Consider the following 22,770-nt stretch of genomic DNA (forward strand, 5'->3'; position numbering starts at 1 on the left):
ATTTTAATGAACCGTTAAATTCATCAATATTTTTTACAACATCAATCATGTGTACAAGAGACGGGACTTTTAAAATCCGGATTTGAAAAAACAATAATAAATGCGTGTTAAAAATTAGAATATTAATAAACTAAATTCATAATAGAATATTTTAGTACGAAAAAAAATTGTTAAAAGGAAAAATTAATAAAGTGTAAAGTTTTCAAATTTGTCGACTATCTCTTTAAGATTTAAAAAAATAAATAAATTGTACTTCGTAGAAGAAAAAGTGTTATTTGCAGAATGTTTTTTTACTAATTTAGCTTCGATACGAAGATGAGAATTTTTTATTTTTTAAATATGTTTTCTGTAAACTTTTTATCTTTTGGCTACAAAATGCAAACTACAACATCCATATTTCCTCGAAAAATTACACTTAAAATATAAAAACTAACCTAGTAGTACTTGTACTTGCTTAATTTTTTACTTTTGTATGCCTTTGCAATGCAAATTAGAAGAGAAACATAAAAAAGAAAATAAGCAATTCTAATATTTAAAGATCTTTCTCTTAGATTTTTTTAACAATAAATAAACAAAAAAAAAACCATCGGAGGTTATTTTTTTAATTTAATCAATAAGTATTTTCTATCTATCCAAACATTTTATATGTTATTGTATGTATAAAATAAAGCCATATTTTTGCCAACTATGAAATCGCAGTAGCGTTGTTTCTAGCTGGTATTATTACATTAACAATTTGTCACGATAAGCGAGAACATAAAATACCTATTTATCTTAAACAGTTGTTTAAACCTTGAAATTATATGACAATACTTTATTAATAATAATAATTATTGATATTGTAAACGTTTGTCCGGCCGGTTGGGTTGAACAAACACCAATAATTACGGTGTCGAGTATTTTCATAGGCGTTTATTGTGTTTTGTTTGTTTTTCGAGATTTTGTTTTAACTACAGCTGTACACCTGACCAAAGCGAACACCGCGGTAACAACAGTTGTGGTAGTCGAACAGTAGCTAATTACTATAGTATTATAGTATAATACATACATATACAACGGACCCGAATCCTTGTTATAACACTTACGTCGTATTCGTCGTACATTAAACCTCAAAGCATAATATGTTTTCTTTGAAATAATAAAAACAATATCTCGGCGGAAACGGTTTCACGGCGGTCACCATATGTTGGAACGTCAGAACCCCGTTTTGTGGGAACTGAGGAAAACCTGGTTTATAAATTATTACCAACGATTATAATATACATAGTATCGGCAAGTGTTGTTTACACACACAAATGTCTTGTTTGACGAAACCTAATACTTTGTTTCCTAACATTATTCTTCCTTACCTAAAACTATTGGTCGCAGTCATTTGGGTGTTGCCGAGGGTTGCTCTGCTGACTATGATGCCAATCGTGTTTACGATGCTAAAAAAAACTGTACTTATATGGGATTGAAAAAAAAAAGTATAATATAAAATAAAACAACTTTATACAGACCCGAGTAAAATTCAAATGGCCGTTTTATTTTATTTATGTTTAAAACGTTTAATCGACTCGACAAATGTGCTCGACTTGTACAGGTGAGTATAAAATACACATTATAATATTAAGGTTCATCTCGACATAATAATACAATAATATGGCGGTTTCCATTTACATTGGTTTCGTTAAAAAAAACACATATCATAGTTATAATATATTAGAGGCATTATTATACAATAATCGATAATACAGTAAAATCGTTATTATTATTATTACTATTATGCTAAACAACTAAAACGATAAATACAATTATTACAACATTACAATTAATAAAATTACATTACGAACGTTTGTTAACCATCAAAACATTATTGATTATTACATTTTTGTATTATTATTATTATTATCATCATTATGTATTATTTAAAACAATAATAACAATAACGATAATAATTCTGTAGTTAAATGCAAAAAGTCAACCGCTTACGATCTGTGTACAAAAAATACATTATGTAATATATATTGTCACCATTATGTAAACACATACATAATAATAAACTTTGAGTTATGCAAAATCTTTAACCCTTTAACCGACCGGTATAATAATAGTACCTATTATAATATGGCTGTGTGGCAGCGGACCCGAGGGATCAATGGCGATAGATTATGCCCGATGATGATCGACAAAAACGCGTAATCGTTGGCTGTCCATCATTAATAGTTGGTAAGTCAACGCGCATTGTTGTCAGTACAAAATGTTAATTTTTTTTTTAATTTATATGATTATATATTAATATCGAATAATTAAATTATTACACAAAAAAAAAAAACAATATTAATTTCACAATAGATAAATAAATAAAAACATAACATACATAAAAAGAGCAATAACATCTACACTAACATCGGCGACTAACTTGTGTGACTTGACAGTTTCATTAAATAATAAAATTAATAATAATAATTAAAATGACTCGTAACAACAAGAATATTATTAATTTTCGGCGATTTTCTTCATTTTTTTAAACAATTTTTTATACACAACTATTATTTTTATATTTATAGTAGCACGTTAACAATATTATTTGATAATTAATAACTTAAATTTTTATAATTATACGAAAACAAAAAAAAGAACGAAAATAATTTGATTTAATATCATAAATTGTCTAATAGTATGCAACACGGTAATGAAAAACAAAAAAAAATAATAACCGTAATAAAACTAATTAATTACTAACAATAAAAATTAAACCGATTATAGTTTCGAAAACAAATAATAAATATTTATTGTTCGTTGTACACAATAATATATAAAATATTGTGTATTGTGAATACACTAATATTATTATATATTATACTCTATACGGACAATGACACGAAGCTGTTGTACTGAGTGATATTTCTCTTGAGTATGTCCGCACACGGTCCCAACACCCTTTCGAACCTATTAAAAACAAAAAAACCGAACAAAATACTTAATATTGAACATCGTTATCCAATTAACCAGATGAGGTAGGGTAGAAAGAATAGGATAAGATGGTTTAGGCGCGTTGAAAGAAATGAAGAAAATTAAATAGCGAAACGGCTAACAGGTGAGAAGAATATAGGAAAGATGGGGTAAAAAAATCATAAAAAACGAAAAATGGAATTTGTTATTGCGGAGTCGTGAAGATTTGAAGGGAAAAAAAGAAAAATAAAGACGGATAGGGTGAAACCGATTTTTGATTTAGCCATTAGAAAATTAGTTAGATTTATTAGAAAAAAATATAAATGCTTATAACATTTGTTTGAAAATAAAAATAAAAAATTGACTTTTTAGCGTCCATAGAAAATATGTTAAACTATATAACAAAATCAAATTTGACATCGGTTCGGTAGAAACTTCAGAAAGTGACTTCGAGTTTTAGTCTTTATTTGAAAAAAATATGACGCTTTCCGTTCCCCTTTACTGGAATAATATTATAACCATTTGAATGAACGGTACGGTAAAAGGTTTTACCAAACTTTTCGACGATGAACATGCATATAGACATTATATATATATATATATATATACAGCCTACATTGTTGTAATTATTGTAACCGCCTAATGACCGTTTTATGTTTTCGCAAGTTTTGGCTATCCAAAATAACCGATTTTGCACGAGGGATTAAATTTCGGTTCAAACGATTTTGCACAAGCTTAGGAGGATATCGCAAACTTTTGTACATTGCCTTGGTGTTCATATTGTACACACACACGCGGTTTTACGATAATACAGATTTGTACAGCTCGAACAGCTAGAGCGAGAGGATGTAGCGAGAACTCGATGGAAATGGCAAATGGGCCAAAACACACGAAGTACAAAGGAAAATATATTTACCAAGCGAGCATACATCATACGTATATGTATTATGGCGTATTCGCTATGTGCACAAGGGTTATAGATATTGGACATTGTGTATAAAACTCGAGATCAAAGGCTCGACCTCACTCGTGTGGGAAGAAGACGGGTAAAATTAATTATTACAGCGTTTCCTCGAACCGTTGGTTTTCCGTGATTTTCGCGATATATATATATACCAAGACAAAGGAACTGAATCGGTGTGATGTTACATATATTAAAGTCTGTCCAATAGTAGGACACGAAGGACTGCTGCCAAATAAATGTTTTCCAATCGTTGCAAAGACGAACACGGTTCTGATTATACAAAACAACAAAGATGGTGTCTGAAGCCGGTTAATTCGTGAATTCGGCAGCTATATGCATCTTATAACGAGCAGAGAGAGGGAGGGTTGGCTTTTAACTTTATAGCGACAGTCACGCAGGCAAATAATACCTGGGTTACGTTGGACAAAACCGTCGGGAAAGGGGCGGGGAAGAAAAACATAAATATCAGGTTATTATTACCTGGCCCGATCCAACTTGACGCACTTCAGAGGTCCGTTTGCCACGACGGTGGCGGCGCGGGGTCTGTCCAGTAACAGTGCAATTTCACCTGAAACACACACCAGCGAAAAACGGTCATAATACTACACCATAATCATAGTGTTGCAACCAAAAAGTCGACTCGTTAAAATTTGAAGACTCTAGAGCCTATAAGCCAAGGGTGTAAGTGTTTTTTTGAGAAATCGTGTTGCGTATAGCAATATATTCCAAACAGCCTTCTACAAATTATAATAATATAGGAATATATATGGTATGACATAAGAATATTCAAAAGTGTCATCGTGAATTGTTTTTTCAATTATCTCTTGGCTTCTAGGGTCTTCAATTATTATATTTTTATTAGTGACGGAAAGTAAAAAGTCCGGATTTAAAACAAAAAGCCGTTTAAATATCGTGTAAATATTGTATATAAATATTTATTCAAATAAAATTATTTCGATGAGAAAAAAATACAAAAACGAAAAGATAAATTGCTTTTAGGTTTTGGATTTGTTGTTTGATTTGTCATCGAATACTACATTTTACTTAGATGGGTACACAGCTTTATATCGCAGTAATATTTAGTATATAAAATATTTTAAATGGCTAAAGTAGCGTTTTTTTTTTTACTCGAATATTCGTTTTTCGAATTCCCATCACTGAAATGTAGTGGCACGGCTTAAGCGTTTTCATTCTGTGCAAGAGCTGCACAACACGTCGCCACATCCGACATCGCAATTGGAATTTTATTTTATTATTCGTTTTCCCCAAAAAAAGTCAGGATAAGGGGTGAAACCGGATATTCGACTACATATAGCAATGCGGAGAGGGGGGCGGGACGCACCCTTTGGTTGTTCCGGCGGACGAGGCGGCGCCGGTGATTGCAAAAAGGAAGTGTCAAATTGAACTTTCATTCAGTTTTGTCTTGACTTTCGTATTCGTTTCTTGGTCGGGTGTCGTTCGCGTGGAAACGGCCAATTACAATAGCAACAACGGCGAGCCGATGACGGTAAATAATTATTATTATCGCCAGTCTCGACAAACAGTTTTCCCGTTTAAAACGGCCTTACCTGCTACGATAGGTAATTGTATAATAATTATTAGTAGTGGGTCGCATGCTAACGCGAAATGCACAGAGCAACGAATATATTAATATGAAGCCCAGCTCATTGATTAGGTAAAAAATACACGGCCGTCATTAAATTTTACCCATTTAGCGGTTTATTTGTTTATTTTTTCAATCTTGAAAACTTCTTTCTTAGTAGCTGCGTTAGCGACCCCGTCGATATTGTTGGTTGGCATCCGGCATTAATGTCGAAAAGTGTACATGTGCCAAAACGAAACTTACCAAAGTAATCGGATGGAGCCAACCGGCCGACTTCGATCATCGACTCGCCTTCGACCCTCTGCTGCAGGACTAGCGCCGTACCCTCGACGATAATGTAAAAATCATCTCCTTGTTCGCCTTGTCTGACAATTGTTTCGCCGTCTTCGAACGACACGGGTTCCAGGGCATCGGCTACGGTCAGTCTTTCCCATTTGTCCAGACTCTCTGGAAAATAAAAACACATACTTTTTGTTTAGTTCCGAGTTAAGACGACCCAATAATAATTGCAATGCAACAACACAATGTATATTGTCAACCGGTTTTGATTTCAACGTCGACAATATTCTTAATTATTATTACAACGGGACCGAAAAATATACCGGGCATACAAAATAACGTCATAGTAAATCCGCAATCGAGTGCCTTCGCTAGCCTTTGGTTTGGTGACTTTTGATAAAAGGTTTTACTGGCGTACGTTGAAAAAGAATTGAGAATGACGGAAAAACCAATGACAAAATCGAATTACGTACTAACAGTCGTGAGACCAAAACCTAAAGAGGCATCTTGTGCGGATGGATCTCTAAAAGCAAATCTTGTATAATGAAATATGAACAGCTTACTATAGGCGAAAATAAGTTCATACGAACAAAAATTTTTATATTTTGTAAAATAAATACAGACTAATAATCAGAGCCTGATTTAGACACCTTATTTATTTGGCTTTATTTCACTACTAGTTATATCATCAACCCCCTCCCCACCCGTCTTCATAATCAATATACTTACCCACACAGAACAATATTGAATTATGTACGAAATGGAAAATGTTTTATACGGATAATGTGATTTTCAGTGAAAACCTTTTATCTCTGGGGTTTTATTAAAAAAAAAAAAATGGTGAAGTAAAAAAAAAAATCGTTTGTTCAAAGCACTGCTTGCCTTCCAAACCCCGATAAATTTGACTAGTTTAGAATAAAAAATTTTGAAATTTTTAGCGTTTAAGTGTGTGGGTTAAAGGTAGAGCACATTATAGTGAAGAGTATGTGGATAGATAGAGTAGTAGTGGATAGATCGTCACAGATATAAGACACTTTTCAATCCTCGCCTATACTTAAAAGCGTTAACAATTACAAAATTATTTATACAAAACTTGTCGACCAGTCATCACTTCCAGAAAACCCTGCACGTTAAAATGTCTATATTTATTTATTTTAAATTAAAAGACTATTAACTATTTATTTAAAAGTTAAGAGAACGTCACACACACTACACATTATTGACCCATCAATTCATTTTTTTCTGTGAATTTTGAAAGTTTAGTTTTTTTTTGTTATTTTAAATAAGTTATTATTAATTAAAGGATTGAGATATCGGATATTTAAATGGTGAATGGCGGATTTGAACGAATTATATAAGAATTATTGTTCAAACAAAATAAATAAAATTCGCGATCTCGCTGTTTTATCTATTTTTAATATATTATTGGCCACGATTTCTGCGGTCTATAGATGTGACATTTTCTTATTAGGCAATTAACCGACTAATTTAAATCATAATTTTGGAAAAGGCCAAGGTACGGATTTGGCCAGACTTAAGAGTGTTCGTCGTACATCCCGTATTAATCTCGCACACAGCTAGCCAAAGTGGGATATCTTCAATCAGAATCGGTTGTGAAAATATGTAATTAATTATCCAACAATTAATATTCAAAGAACGCGCGGTGAGAAAGACAAGAAGCCGTTTGTTTTGACAGTGCTTTGGCGTTTCGCGGTAGTCATTCATAGCAAAACGTTCCCCTCGGGCATTTATCTTTTCTTCCACGTAGGTATATATTATTACTGTCTTTCAAAAACAACTCTCGTGTTTTGCAAACAACCCGAATTAAACGCGTATACCTATCTCGGTATTAACTACGTGGAATTCAATGTTAAAATATGCGTCATAACCGACAGCTGGCAATATACATTGCGGTTTAGTAAATTACACCCGGCAAAAATTAATACCGGGTGATTCTTTAACGGTCTTCACTTATTGATTCTTAAAATAATTGCAATTTTCTGGCGTTTCTTTTTGGAATCATTTTTATTTATGTTACAGTACAATATTCAAATTTTTATCTTTTTTAGTATTTGCTAGAGCTCTGTCAACTTATTAAACTTAAATGGTAACATATATACATATATATATAATTATTTTAAAAGTTATTTAAGTTTATGGAGGTGGAGTGCGGTTGAGAAATGCGCGCAGATAAAAATAACTCTACTCTCCATCCTTCTTTCCGTCTTAAATTTTAAACTTTAATAACTTCAAAACTATTAATTCAAAACTTATTAGTTATCGACCAGTCAAATTATTCACTAAATTATTCTCAATTTAAAAACCTAATAAAACATATACTACAATTTAATATATAATAAGTTTCAAAAGTTGATAATGCTCTAGAAGATACTAAAAAATATAAACATTTGATTATTTTCTCATATAGTAATAATATAGCATCAACAAAAATGGTTTCAAAAAGAAACACCACAAAATTGCATTTATTTTAAGAGTAAACCAGTGTAGGGCGTTAAAAGAATCATCCGGTATATCGGTGGAAATTTAATTGTACACACCACCGCAAGCAATAGTTACGTTTAACGCAATTAGTATATTATATAAAAGCAAATAGTATTGTCATAATATTATACTTAGATATAACGCATACATTCAATATTAACACTGCGCAAGTGTGTACTATGCAAATGTGAGTGTAACTCATAAACTAATATACCGGCAGAAGTAAAATCTATTTTTTTGTGATTTTCAAACATGTAGCATAGACAATACGAACTGTACATAATTAATTCTACACAGGTTCATATTGTTATATTGTACTACAAACAGACCAGTTGAAAAAAATTAAATAAAAGACTCTTCCAACAGAGAGATTGGTATTTTTCTTCAGTGTACCAGATGTGATTCGTTTGCCTTATTTTTCAATGGATAGGTCGCCGTAAAGAGTTTTATGACCCTGTATGGAAAATAGTGTCTCCGGCGACCTGATAAAACTGAATTTCCGTTTACCCCAATGCTTTCCAATTACTACACCCGACCCTATCAAAAGAGAAAACGATTTGTCAATTGAAAAAAAAAATACTCAGTTTTATATCAAAGATAGTAAAGTATCACTATGGAAATTATTATAATTTAAAAAAAAAAAGTATTCTAAGCAAATGTCTTTTCCTCGAGGTTCAAAGTTCTTACCAATGATAAATAAATACGTAATTCATTTTAATATTTAAGAAGCATTTTATTTTGGTTGTTTGTATTAATTTTAAACAGGATTTTTATTAAAAGAAACGTATAATTTATCTTATAGTTTTAAAATGTTATGAAAAGATTGCTTGATTATAATACCACTAATAATTAGCAAGAGGTGTCATGTGTAGGTAAATATGTATACTACTTATTAAAGAGTTAAATTTAATTTCGATTTTTTTTTTTAATAAGTAATTCAAACATTCAAGAAGAGTATAAAATCATTATCAACATTGACTTGGTACGCCATTTTACTATAGTCAAACGCGGAATTCTTCAGTAATTGTATATTTTCAGTTTTACGATAGTATTAAGTTTGTGTAAATATAATAATTGATTTGATGAATCATTCAAATAAAACGTTTTACTACTATTTGTAATACATACTAAAATTGTATTAGGAGTAACACTATTTTAAGATGAATTTATTTATATATTCTTATAAAACATTATTTTCTACCACCATCGCATCGGTTTTCTATTAATGGACACCTAACTACTAATGGTTTATTTTTCACATCAGTAAACGAAATTAATTATAAAACTGATCGTTATCTTATTAATTTCGAAGTAAGCACTTTCTCATAACACTTCAGTGATTTCAGCGGACAAAAGCTTAGTTGGTGCGTCAGTTATTGATCGATCAATGATTAAATATGGCGATAAAAACCGTAAAAAAAATCTGTTAAAAAGTGTTTAATTATTTTTTTGAATGTGGTATAACATAAAATAAATAATAGTATCAAACACACTTTTAATGGTTCCGTTAAAATACAAATTAGATTAAATAAAAATTGAGTAACAAAAAAGCGAAAACGAATGTTTTGAATAAAAAAACCGGTAATGTAAAATTTTTTTTGTGGGTCAAAGTGTTGATTGCTATTTTTTTTACTGTATATACAAATATGTAATACACTTAAAAAAAGTTTACCAAAATATGTTAATACACAACGGATTAGCTCGACCCAATTGAACGGTTACATATTTTATAAACTATTAAAAACAGCTAGACTACAATCGATCACTATTAGGCATTAGCTGTACACACCGGTTATTCTCCGTGGAAATTACTTTATATCCGAAAGTTATATTTCGGTTGAACTGTTATAATCAGACTAGGATAATTCTAAAATGAAAAAGAAACAGATTCATATATTAGTTCTACCTTTGCCATTCAATTTATTACACTCAAAATAAATATTGAAAAGCATACTCGTTGATATGTTAATTTTTAGAGACTGAGGTATCTAATCTATGTGTGGCCCTTATGTAATTATTATTAAAAGCGTTACTCGAATTTCTAAGATAATTTAAAAGGTCGTTTTTCATCAAATTAATACAAATTCGGATATACAATTTTCCATTTTCTCTTAAATGTATTTTTAATTTTTGTACAGTGTCGTTATGCGGTGAAAACTTACACATATAATTATGTATCTCAAGAGCCATGTTTTAGATATATAAAACAAATGTGTAGTTTAGGTACATTCCTTTTAGGTTAAGTCCATGTCGGGTAGATAGAAAAATGACGTTTTGTAAAAAAAGATCATCCCTCAAAAATGGCAAATAAATGTACTTCAAATTCATTAACTAGTATGTCTCCGATCTTGAACAAATCTAATGACAAACGTCATTTTTTAAGGGTTTCAAAAAATCTTTCTCCGCAGCTGTAAGTACTCCTCTGATTTCCTTCACATTCTTAACAATAAAACCCATTCGTTGTCACTTTTCACTCCATTTGACTGAATTTTATGATTTTCTGTGTAGCTCCTTGAAGTTTTCCATTTTTGCGCATAATTGACACTTAAATTTCTAAACGTCAACTACTATTCGTTTTATTCCAAGCAAATTTTACTGTTAAAGTGTTCTGTTTTAGATCAACGCTTCACTCCATCACTCTCGTAGGAAGTTTAATATAATATATTATTCAATGCTCGAATTAGAAAAATAAAAGTAGGAAAACGTTTTTATTAAAGAAAAATAACGTACCCGGAATTTTTAACCTCTTAAAAAACTACCACTTATAAAAATTGGTAGGGGTACGCTACAATTTGAGCACTGATTACATTCAGTTCGTTAAGCGTACGAATCGATATTTTAGCCATATGAGCATTCGAAAGCCGTTGTTGTTCTAAACCGTCAAGCACAGTTCGGCAAAATGTAATTAAATAACGATTAAAAGCTGAAACAAATCGAATAACGCGGTAATTGAAATCAAATGCCAACCGTTCTTCGATTTTTTTTTTAAACGAATAATAATACCGAACCAACCGTCGAATTGTATATATATATATATATATTATACATGTATACTCAGAATTTTCAACGGTTATTTAAAGAGCTTTTGCGTAAATAAAAGGAATGCGTATAATTGCAATACTTCAAACTATACCTATTATCAGGGGTCGTGCGAGCCATGATAACGGTTGTGATTCGTAGCCGGGGGTGACCGTGATAAACAGTGATCCGGCTGTAATATTTATTTGATTAACTCTCGGTTGATTTATAATAGCCGGAAACGCTATTGGGGCGTTACTATATTTTACTACGCCAGTAGCGTTGTAATGGACCATCGCCGGCCGTTGTGTTTGTATATCAACATTCATTATGTGTATGTGTCCAGGGCTTAATTTTATCTATACAATACAACGCTGAATATAAATTAAAGGCCGCCACCACCTAATAATGGCGGCGCCTCTGCCCCGTCGTTTACCTAGTATGGAGACGCGTGACAAGAATTCTTCGTACATTTTCCTCTTCCGTATCGTCGATCCCATGAGTATCCTTCTGTAGCTGTCTCGGTCTAGGCCCCAAAGTTTTACGTCGGTTTTGGCACGTACCGTGGCCGCCCTGGGTGTACCGTGGATCAACGCGAGCTCGCCAAAGCTACCGCCCTCTCCGATCACAGTCACTAACTCGGAATTCACATACACCTAAACCGAAAAAACGACTTAAGATATAAAACAAAATAAAAACTCAAACGTGAAACGGAATTTTGACTAAATACACTTAAAATCCGTCTTTTATAGCGTTTTCCAGCACACCGCACCGTTGCACCAAGAATGCACTTGGGCAAGTGAAACATTCGTATATTGTAGTACATTAAAAAGATTACCTAGTATTGCAACGGTATTTCAATTGGAGCGTACAAATTTATACTAGTCACAAGTGCATCCGATGGAAAACGCTCCATCGTTTCTGTGTCTCTTATCAACGGGTCCTCCCTCATCAACAGGCTATGGCGGTCAAAGACGTGATAAATTATTTTCCAAGGTTAATATAAGCATTTTGGTTCTAAACAAATCGGGTCATCCAAATACAGAGAAACAAAATGTTAAATACGTTTTTTAAAGGAGATATGCATAAATATTATAATATATTTTATATGAATCAGTTATAGGCTATAAATATATACATTTTGATCATAAATAAAAATTTTTTCTTTATAAAACTCATTGAAATTTTGACCTTGTGTATTTAGATAGAAAACTTGCAAATTATTTTTAATAAATCACATCTTTGACTACCGTAATCAATCATTATTCTTATCTCTTATCAGTTGATTTTTTTCCATAATTTGTCGCAAAAACATACCAATGTTCTACATTAAATAATAAAACGATTTGTCGACATACCTCCACTTCTCCGACGTCAATAACATAAAAATTGTCACCCTCGTCACCCTGTTGTATGATGGATTCGCCCTGTAGGAACGTGACCGGGAACATGGCGTCAAATATGTCCGATCGTTCGTTCTCGTCCAGATGAGAGAACAATATGTTTTTAGCGATTGCCTTCGACAGGGCAGCCATTGTTTTGTAGTCTTTGGGCACCACCTGAAAACCGAACGTTAACGTCATAATTCAAATATAAAACAAATAATTACTTATACAAACACCAATGTAGATTATTATTATTATACAACCGTTTGTTTGTTTTATTAACCCAGGCCTCAATATACCAGTTACAATGTACTCTCAACTCATGACACATGATCCTATTAAATTTTATTACACACGAGTATATTGGGGTCACGCGATACCAAAACGATAATACTACCTAGGTACGTATCTCCCGAAGTTTGGTATGGTTTTAGTCACGAAATAATAACAATAATGTAAAGTAGCTTAATTTTTAGCCAGACCAAGGCAAACTTTGTCGACCGAGGACTCTCCAGATGGGATGAGGTAATTTCTGTTTTGTGAGCTTATTATTTAATGCGAAAGTGTTGAAAATTAAAAAGCATTTCGCTGCTGTAGTACTACTATTTACCAGCTACAGTAGTGTCTGTGGGGTTTATACCAGCATTTATAAAGGGTAAACCTATATTTATTTAAGTTGTGTTTCACAATGTTTTTTCTCTTTAAAAGGTAATTTTTTTTTGTGTTCATAGTTTTTTTTTGTCATAAAACTATTTTAATTTAATAACTACAGCTGTAAACTCCTGTTTGAAATCTGTAAACAAAATAATTTAGGTCATGCTAAATGGCGGTTTCCCTACTCTCTTAGTGGGCCATGTAAAAACATGGTTGAAAATAGTGTTTTAATCATAAATAATTTATAATATTTGTTTTTAGATATAAATATCATTTGTTAGTTTATTTTATAACTTTCGAGACTTAATAATTTGTATTATTAGTATATAAAATATGAAAACAAAATAATAATCAATTTGACGTTTGTTAAAATATTTATGAAGTAGGCTTTGTCTATAATAATAGTTATATAAGCACTACTAAAAAAGTCTACAGGTATTACAGGTATTTAGTTATTTTGCTAGGCTCTATTTATAACAAGTTTTAACTTATTATACCACAAGAAATTTACTTAACCTACTTTGAAATTTTTCAAAAAAATTATAAATTCTAACAATTAAAAACTACAAATTAATACTTCTTTATTGTTATATAGTATTATTAATTAAGAGATCATCACTGAGTTTCCTTTTTTCGGTCGTTGTTTGCATAATTTACATTATTCTATGATAATAGATTTGCTCTTTTCTACATTTATGACCAACAAAAAAATAGCCAAAGAGTACTAAATACAACCAAAATTAGAGTTTGAATTTTACAAATAATAAAACCCTCTCAGAACGCATCAGAATGAGACACCACAACAGGGGTAAGATGAAAATTGATATTACTCTTTTATCATTCTAGTAACATCACTGTTACGAGACCATTTTTAATTTTATAAAGAATTAAAAAAAATTCTATGCAAGTTAATAATATAACCCCGGTATTCGTCGTGCGCACAACAAATAAGGAGACGAAGGACCCTACTTTTCTATTACCCAGCGACTTTAAACCACATAATACACACACACACATGTATACTATTATTTACAAAATGTACGTGCAAAAAATATTTTTTGGCAATCGTTCATTAATCACCGATCACGTACGCGATAATCGTTTTTATCGTTCTCGGCCTCGCTCAGGGCGAAAAACAAACAATAACACGTTGAAAGGCCGGTAGAAAATAATAACAATAATAAAAGGGAAAAAATCATTTTCGTTCGCTACTATATTAATAATATAGTACCAGTAACCTTTAAAATTTATTAAGTGCACGTTTTGATGAATCTGCTGTGGCTTGTGTTGTAAAAGTAGGTACACTGTTTTGAGCAAAAAAATAATATTAACATTTGAGTTATTATAGGCTAACGGCTAACCATTATTACCACTGCGTCAAAACTTATTGTATACAAATAAGAATCAATACGTGGGTTTTTATGTCTTCTATTGCGCTAAACTATACATATTGCAAAGGCATTTGAATTAAAATGCCTACAATTACTGGTCACTTGTAAGTTTACCAATATCCATAAACACAATTACTTTGAAACTAATAACCAGTAAATGGAAGTTACCGAGTATAATTACTACGAAACGGAGTCAATATAGTGAGCTCCTAAGTTATGCCATTGATTATAAATATAAAATACTAGTAGTTATAATCAATGGTCATACATATTGCACATGATATAATAATATTACAAAATTTGGTCGCCTTTCGTATACACGTGTAAGAGTAACAAATAATTTGTTTCATTTGAGAAATTTGATGAGTCGAATTATAGGCGTTCGTCTGCAAAAAGTATTCAGATAAGAACATTTTGCTGAAGAACACGATGCAACTTACCCCTCCCCTCTCCTCCCCATAGGGGCATCATCATCAGTAGTCGAGACACTGAGCTTTATGCCGACTCGCTTAAACAGTCTCAAACATTCAATAGGACTTGCAAAAATCAATTAAAAAACTTTCGGAAAACCGCTGTGGCGTAAAAAACTTCAAAGATTCCGCCGCCTACTTCTCTTAGGATTGTTTTCAATTTCAAGAGTTTGGCGCGTTTGTTAAGAGTTTATTGTTCGTTAAGATGTCGATGGTTCGTTGGGCCGAATGAACAATATATAAACGACTTGATACATATTACAACGACACGGACAAAATCAAAAGCTTGTTAATTAAATGTCGCTCGAACGTCTACGTCTATTATGTAATAAAATATAATATATATTATACAACACAATACATAAAGCGTACTTCCCGAAATAACTGCTGTAGTGTTCATAGTTGTTCAAAATATGTATTCGTCTTTTAGTAATCATGGGCAGCTTACATCATAACCAGTTTGAAAGGCGTTATGTTTGTAGTGTTTAGCCGGTTCAATTTTTATTTGAATCCTTACAAAGAAAATGAAAAAATTTCAACTATTATTTTAATCGAAATATTCTACTGCGTACTTCATAGGGTAATGATAATTGGATGTTAAGAGATAGAGCTAACGAAGTCACTTGCACATAACTTGTATTTTTTCCTTTTAAAACCGTTATACTATGACCTTCATCAATAATATTTATGTCTTAAACATGACAAGAGAAATGGTTCTCCTACCATTTTAACTACGCCGAGTGACGTCTGCTTATACTTATTACTATGATTCCAACTAGGGTATCTTTCCCATAAAGATATTGTTCCATTTTTTCGAGCTTCGAAGCTTAGAAACCTAACCTAAACACTACTGAACTGGTAGAGCTGAAAAAAAAACATCAACGCAACACGTACAAAGGCGTTGACCACAGACGGGATGAAAAGTTATGATATCGTACAGGGGAGACGTGTGAAAGACATATGCGGTTTTTATACAAAAACAGAGGGAAGGGGGGAATGGTTTTAAGTGTGATACCATTAGAAAGTTTTAATAAACTTTTAAAAGTTTATACACCTACATAAGTTCGGTAAACGTGTTAACCGTGCAATAATAACGTAAAATATTTAATTATGATTTTTTAGCTTCGATGCGCAGCCAAGAAATGTTTGTTTTTACAGTAACGTGTTTATATATTTAAAATTTTATTTTTGTGCCTTAACCCACGGTATTTCCTAAGCCGCTGAACCAAAAAATTCTCTGCTTCCCCTTCAAAATTGAAAAAAAAATTTAAAAACATTCTCTGGCACGATACAAGTAGGTGGGAGGTACTATGAAATTAAAAACCGTTTGGATTGTCAAGGTATAAAACTGCGGTGCCAAAACTCGTGTCCGGAGTTCCAACGGACACTAAACAAAACGTCCTCGACACAATGATTTTGGCAAATATTTTTCAGGAAGAGGTATGCTTGTCCAAGACAAGATTTTTTATTGAACCAGCATTATTTATTTCTACTTTGTTTTATTTAATGGCCTAAATTATATTATCGTTAACACTACCGTTATATTAAAAGGTTGCATAGGAAAAATTAATTGCCGGTACTAAAAATTAAATAAAATGATGATATCATAAAACTCGATTACGTTTGGAACGTACTCGAGTAATATAAAATATATATATATAATGTGCGGTTTATATTGACCCACCGCAATCATTATTGTTTCCAAATCGCATTTTACCTAAATGTTTTGGGATGGAAGTTGTTTAAGCTTTGTTTGAAAAGGAGACAACAGTGTTCCTTAATTTCACTATCCGAACCCCCTTAGAGACCTATTATTTGTACAGGTCGATGGATATACACACGGTTTGTAGCGCAGAAAATTACTCGTAGCCAAAAAGGAGAACATCAGTGGGGGGTTGATTGAAGTTTTCAATGTCGTGGAGTTTTCGAAGCAAAATTAAAAATCTAGTGTGCAGCGCATGGCAAGTGTCTAACTATAAAACGTGCAGGGAATGTTAATAAACTCCACATTGTTGGCTGTATTCATTTTATCCATTTATCATATTTTTTAAATATTATTTTAGCTATCCAAACGTTTTTAATTAATAAACTTTATTACATTTTTATATAAAGTCTTAAGCTTTCCCGAAAAGTTTTACTTACAGTAAATTTACAGCAGGGTATATGGTATGAAGATTTATAGGTAAATTTTAGAGTTCACCTTGAATTTTTATATCATCTCTCGAAAGTGGTTTTGTCCTATAAATGTTACGACTAACTAAATCTTAATGTTTAGAAGTTAAAATTTGTGTACATCAATTATCATAGTTATTTATATACTTCTTAGCACTGATAATTTATATAAAAAAACAGAAGGTAGTAGTGGGAAAAATTAGAAAAAGCCAGACGAACATAGCAAGGGACATGCATATTATATTAAAATACTATATTAAATAGTTTCGTATGACTTTGTACTGAAGTAAATCATGATGACAAAACGTCTTATAAAAAACTGGTCGTAAAAGTGTTAGTAAAAAAAACATTTATATTATGCTAGTTGGATTAGAAGTGGACGATCACATTTTGTAGGGTAAAACTAGACAAACAACAATTTTATTTTAATATTTTATAATCATAATAATTGTACATGGCGGTACTTTTAAAACTTTAATTCTTTCAAAATATTAATATATTTGTACGTTCTTGACCTTAATGAAATTGTAAGATATAAAATAGATGGATGTATTCGAGTATATATTTAACGTTTTGTAGTCAGCTATTAATACGTCTCAGGGCTACTACACTTTCACTCTTGATATTGTGACACAACAAATATGACAACCATTCCGTTAAAGTTGACCTATGATATCAGAACAATTATTTTTACCGTTAAGATAATACCTACTTCTAAATGTGGTAAGAATTTTGTAATTCTAATCGGTACATATTCAATCAATCACAAATCACGGTATATACTAACATAAAATATATGATCATAATATGATCTTCAATGTTAAATTTTAACAATACCTACTCAAGTAGTAGGTCTTATATTATTATTATCTCGTAAACAGATTTTTAATGATGACTATGAAAAAAAAAATAGGTCATTTACTAACAAAAGAGAATTCCAGCATAACCACCAACATTTAGTCAATATAACAGTTGTCTCCTTATATACGTCATACGATTAAATGGTACCTTAGGTGATAAATGTTTGTAGGCGATCTAGTTTTTATCCATGGGAGTACAACACTGTTGGTTAAAATCATAGATATTTTCAATGGAGTAAATCAAGCACAATTAGAACCCCCACTGAACGTATTTAGCTTAGGATAGATAATAAGAAGGGCAGAGATGACAGAAAGAAGCCGGCTTCAAGAGCAATAGTGGTACCGGGTACATAATTTATACTATTAATAGTAAACTATTTAAAATAAGCTACACTACCTAGTATATTTAATTCCTTAGAAAGTCTTAGGTGTTATGAAAGAAGATAAAATACGGCGGATGATGAGGAAATACAATATGTAGTTTGAGAATTATGTCAATAGCAGACAAAAAAATGAGAGAGGTAAGGTAACTGAGATGCTTTAAAAATAAAAATAATCAAATAACATAAAGTGTAATACATGAGAGAAGATTGAAGGAGTACAATAACGAAGTGGAAATTATTAATGGAGGCATCGAAGTATGATAGCAGATAGAAAAATGGTAATGTGCAAGGAAATAAAATAGGGATATTATAAGGAAGCTCAAACTCACTCTATAAAATAAAGCAAAGAGAAAGCGAGAGTATATGGATAAGAAGCGTATGAAATAAAGAAAAGAAATTTGTACAACATAAATCTAATGACAATATGTTTTAAGTGATCTAAATATCGTATAACATGAATATTGGATAAAGCTATATATTTAAACACACAATTCATTTAATCATTTAAAAATGCATGGGTAAAAAAAAGACAAGCCAAATATTTTACTAAATTTTCAGGTGAACCGTTAAATGACAATTCTTATCTCCATAAGATGTAATGGTAATATAATATTTTATGTCTTTGTTTTTTTCCTAATAAAAGAAATGTTTGACCACATATTTTTAAGAAAATTGTATATATTATAGCTCTCCTCTAGATATCCCTTTAGACTAATTTTCAGTCTCAAAACTATGCTAATAAACAGAATGATTCCAACTTTTCAAAGGAAACGGGTTCATAATATTGTTTTGGTTTGTAAATATATATTTATAGTACTTATCTCAAGAATTAGAGGTATTTATATTTAAGTTATTTTTCTCAATTTAGAAGGAGAAGGGGTGCACTTTTAACATTTTTAAACCAATGAAAGGCTTTTAAAGTACAATTTATAATCTGTAGACTTGCAATTTATGAAAAAACGGTTCAGCGACTTAAAAGACATCGTGGGTCCAGACATACAAAATAAAAACACATTGTAAATACAATTTCTACAATTAAAAATATATATATATCTGTGGCTTGGAGCAAGAAGGGCCAATGTCAATTTTGTGCATAAACGAGTTAGTCCGCTAATTGCAAAAATTGAATCATTCTTTATATACTGTGAAAAATCACACTCTGAAGCCAAAAAATGAATTACTCATGAAGAGTTTGATAGAAAAATTAACATAGAGCCTAATGGAAAATAAAAACTTCAAAGCTCATTTTCCGAAAGTTGCAAAAAGTGACATTGGCCCTTCTTGCTCCAAGCCACAGATATATATAAATCTTTTGACGCTTATAAATTCGATTTTATAATAAATGAAGGAATTTTTTTCGTTCCTGAACTGCGTAACCATTGCTACATATTATATTATTAGACGGTTGTTGGAAGGGATGAAACACGATTGCGGACGGTCGTTATCGGCAGTACCTTTTTCAATAACATGATTGCGAATATTCTTACCTGCTTATCCCTCATTCAACGTTGCCGTATGGGTCTTACCAAAGACTACACAATTAATTTTATTATAAAAAAAAAAAATCATAAATATTTGTAGTCTTCCCCAAAACTTTTAAAACTAACAATACCAACAAAGTATTTTTCAATTAAATTTTGTTGCTATCAACGGTAAAATTGACGGACTTTTACTTTATGTGTACAAACTTTCATTTAGTTAGTGTTTACCACGATTGCTGATCGGTTGTATATACGTTTGTTATTTTATACAAATTATTTTTTTTTAATTCGCCAACATGATAGTACTTTAAATTGTGAAGAAATGAAAAACGAATTTCAAAAAAATGTTAGTGAAGATGATATTGTAGATACAAATTTATTTTAACTGAAGTAAAAAATAAAAAAATAAAATATATAATTATTTAAAAAAAAAATTAGGTGTAGAAAAAATAATTAATTATATTTCGTCAATCATATAAATCAATAGTTATAGTTACATTATATACATTTAAATTTGTTAACCTGTGTGCATTGCTCAACCACACTTCCCCTCCTATCCTAACTTTCAAAATCGAATTGCTTTAAAATTAATTATTAAAAACTGGTTAACCCAGTGAGATATTGTGTGGATCAATTTAAAAATTACCTGCATTTATGTAAAACTTTTGGTGTATCATGACCGATAAAGTGCTACCTATAATTATTGTTGTACGATTTGACAATGTCGCACGAAAAATCGTTCGCAATCGTTTAATTTTTAGGTACAAAATAGTTTTTCTTTGATCTACCGACAATCGTTCGCAATCGTGTTGCGAAAAAGGTAAAACGTTCGCAATCGTGTACCACCGGTTGGGACTAGGTATAAAATAAAATATCTCTACTCCTTTAATTTTTCTCGCGTCCGACCATTAAACGTTATGTGAATAATAATGACCAAAGCTTGAATACTAATCTCTCTCGCGAAATTTAAAAGCCATCCCAGCGTTCAGTTGAAAAAAAAGGGCTCTTACTTTTTTAACGTAGCTGGTGGCTTCCTCTTCCGATACATGTTCGGCGGAAATGCCACCTCTCCGTCTGATGGATTGTTGGCCGTGACTTGCTGGGCCGGTAGAAGGAGTCGACTGGTAAAAGTCATCGGTTTCGCCGTGCTGACTGTCGCTTCCTTGCTCTTGTTCCTGTAAAAAAAAAAATATTTTCGAATCAATACATATTTTTTTAATGTCACCGATATACTTTTTGTCGTATATAGAACATATTATAAAAATTTTTTCAATGTTAGTTTGCATTCTCTTTTTTTATTATTTCTCGAGGTGTATATTATTACTTTATATTATTAGGTATTTTGTTTTGTATGTCATAGATTGTGAAAATTACTGTGAGAGTATAGGGATGAGCAGGGAGTATTGCAGTGAGTGTAACGGCCTGATTATTATCACTATAATTATTTATTTATTCACCATGCATATTTTAGGTTGTGCAAGGGGTGCAAGTATGCGCTTACACGTTTACAGCGTTTTTATTAAAATTTAGCTGAATGCTCATCGAGCGTAATAATAAAACGCTTTGTTGTGGATTTCACGCGTGCATGCTGGGATGGTTTTCATACTACCTGTATAAGCACTTGTAATGCAAAACAAAGGTATTATCCTTCGCGTGTAGATTCCAGCTGATCGACTGACATCAAATAATATATTTCAAATAAAAGCCTATGGATTGCTTGTTCCATCTAACCTTAAATACCACAGTAATCAAATTAAACGCATAACGTGTGTGCAAACGCATAAAATTCTTATGGGAACAGTCCTGGAACGATTCGGTTAACGGAGACACCAAAATCCGCATTATCATATACAGCGTGGATATTATAGTAAATGTGGACATAAGATCAAAATCTAAAACGAAATGCGTTCAGCTATTAAAATCGTATTAGGATGTTGTCGATAGCAATCTCTCAAATCTCACCGTACTATCGCATAAGTGATACCCATAACATTCAAAATGGGTATTTGCAAAACTTACTTCCCTCCTATATTTTATTTCTATCAAATGCATAAAAACTGTCTCCATTTTAAATTATTTAGAATCACCAAGCAGAATATCACACAGTTTTGATTCATTATTGAGTTCGTTTGTGGGTAATACTAGGGCAGAGGACATTTTAAGGTCTACTAGTCAAACATATCAGAGCAACATTTTCTATAGAACAGTAACGGTCTGTAGAATTTATGCTGCGTCAATTCTTTTTTGTGCAAGTTCGAAATAGAACAACAGCAATTATTGTTACGACAGTGCACGAAGAAATTATACCATTAGGGCGTATTTAATATAATTTGATAGGCAGAAACTTCGACCGAAGTTCAGACTCTAATAAGAATGATAGCAATAACAATTAGAACTCTCGAAAACACTTGTAATTCTAACGGATGAAATGTGCGTTAATTGCAGATGTCTTCAGCTACTCACAAGTATATGCTAACGATGACAATTTGGTTGGTCTCTAGGGATTTCATCAAGTCGACCACTAAACCGCGTTTCTCTCCGATTGATTATCGTTTTTATTATAATTATTATTCTTCATCGAGTAAATGTATATAAAGTAATAACACACGTGTCGTTTCCAATAAAAATTTATAAGCGTGACGCTTTAACTAATCTTATTATTCTGTTTTTCGGA

General features: G+C 31.6%; 1 protein-coding gene across 3 annotated transcripts in view; it reads right to left on the minus strand.

Annotated features, from left to right (window-relative positions):
* Window positions 1-1,479: 1,479 nt before the first annotated feature.
* Window positions 1,480-22,770, minus strand: part of LOC126833920 (cAMP-dependent protein kinase type I regulatory subunit) — a 77,001-nt gene continuing 55,710 nt past the window's right edge. For all 3 annotated transcript variants that reach the window (XM_050565509.1, XM_050565510.1, XM_050565512.1), the window contains 6 exons: window positions 21,107-21,271; window positions 12,659-12,859; window positions 11,737-11,956; window positions 5,745-5,948; window positions 4,379-4,466; window positions 1,480-2,931 (listed from right to left, as the gene is read on the minus strand). In XM_050565509.1, the coding sequence (XP_050421466.1) occupies window positions 2,847-2,931; window positions 4,379-4,466; window positions 5,745-5,948; window positions 11,737-11,956; window positions 12,659-12,859; window positions 21,107-21,271 (963 nt within the window). In that variant the 3' untranslated portion in view covers window positions 1,480-2,846. The remainder of the gene's footprint in view (window positions 2,932-4,378; window positions 4,467-5,744; window positions 5,949-11,736; window positions 11,957-12,658; window positions 12,860-21,106; window positions 21,272-22,770) is intronic.

The sequence above is a fragment of the Adelges cooleyi genome, unplaced genomic scaffold (genome assembly GCF_023614345.1).
Source record: "Adelges cooleyi isolate 19-005CV unplaced genomic scaffold, UGA_ACOO_1.1 ACOO_flye_CR_arks_rails_tigmint_CR_PRNA_2, whole genome shotgun sequence".
Lineage (NCBI taxonomy): Eukaryota > Metazoa > Arthropoda > Insecta > Hemiptera > Adelgidae > Adelges > Adelges cooleyi.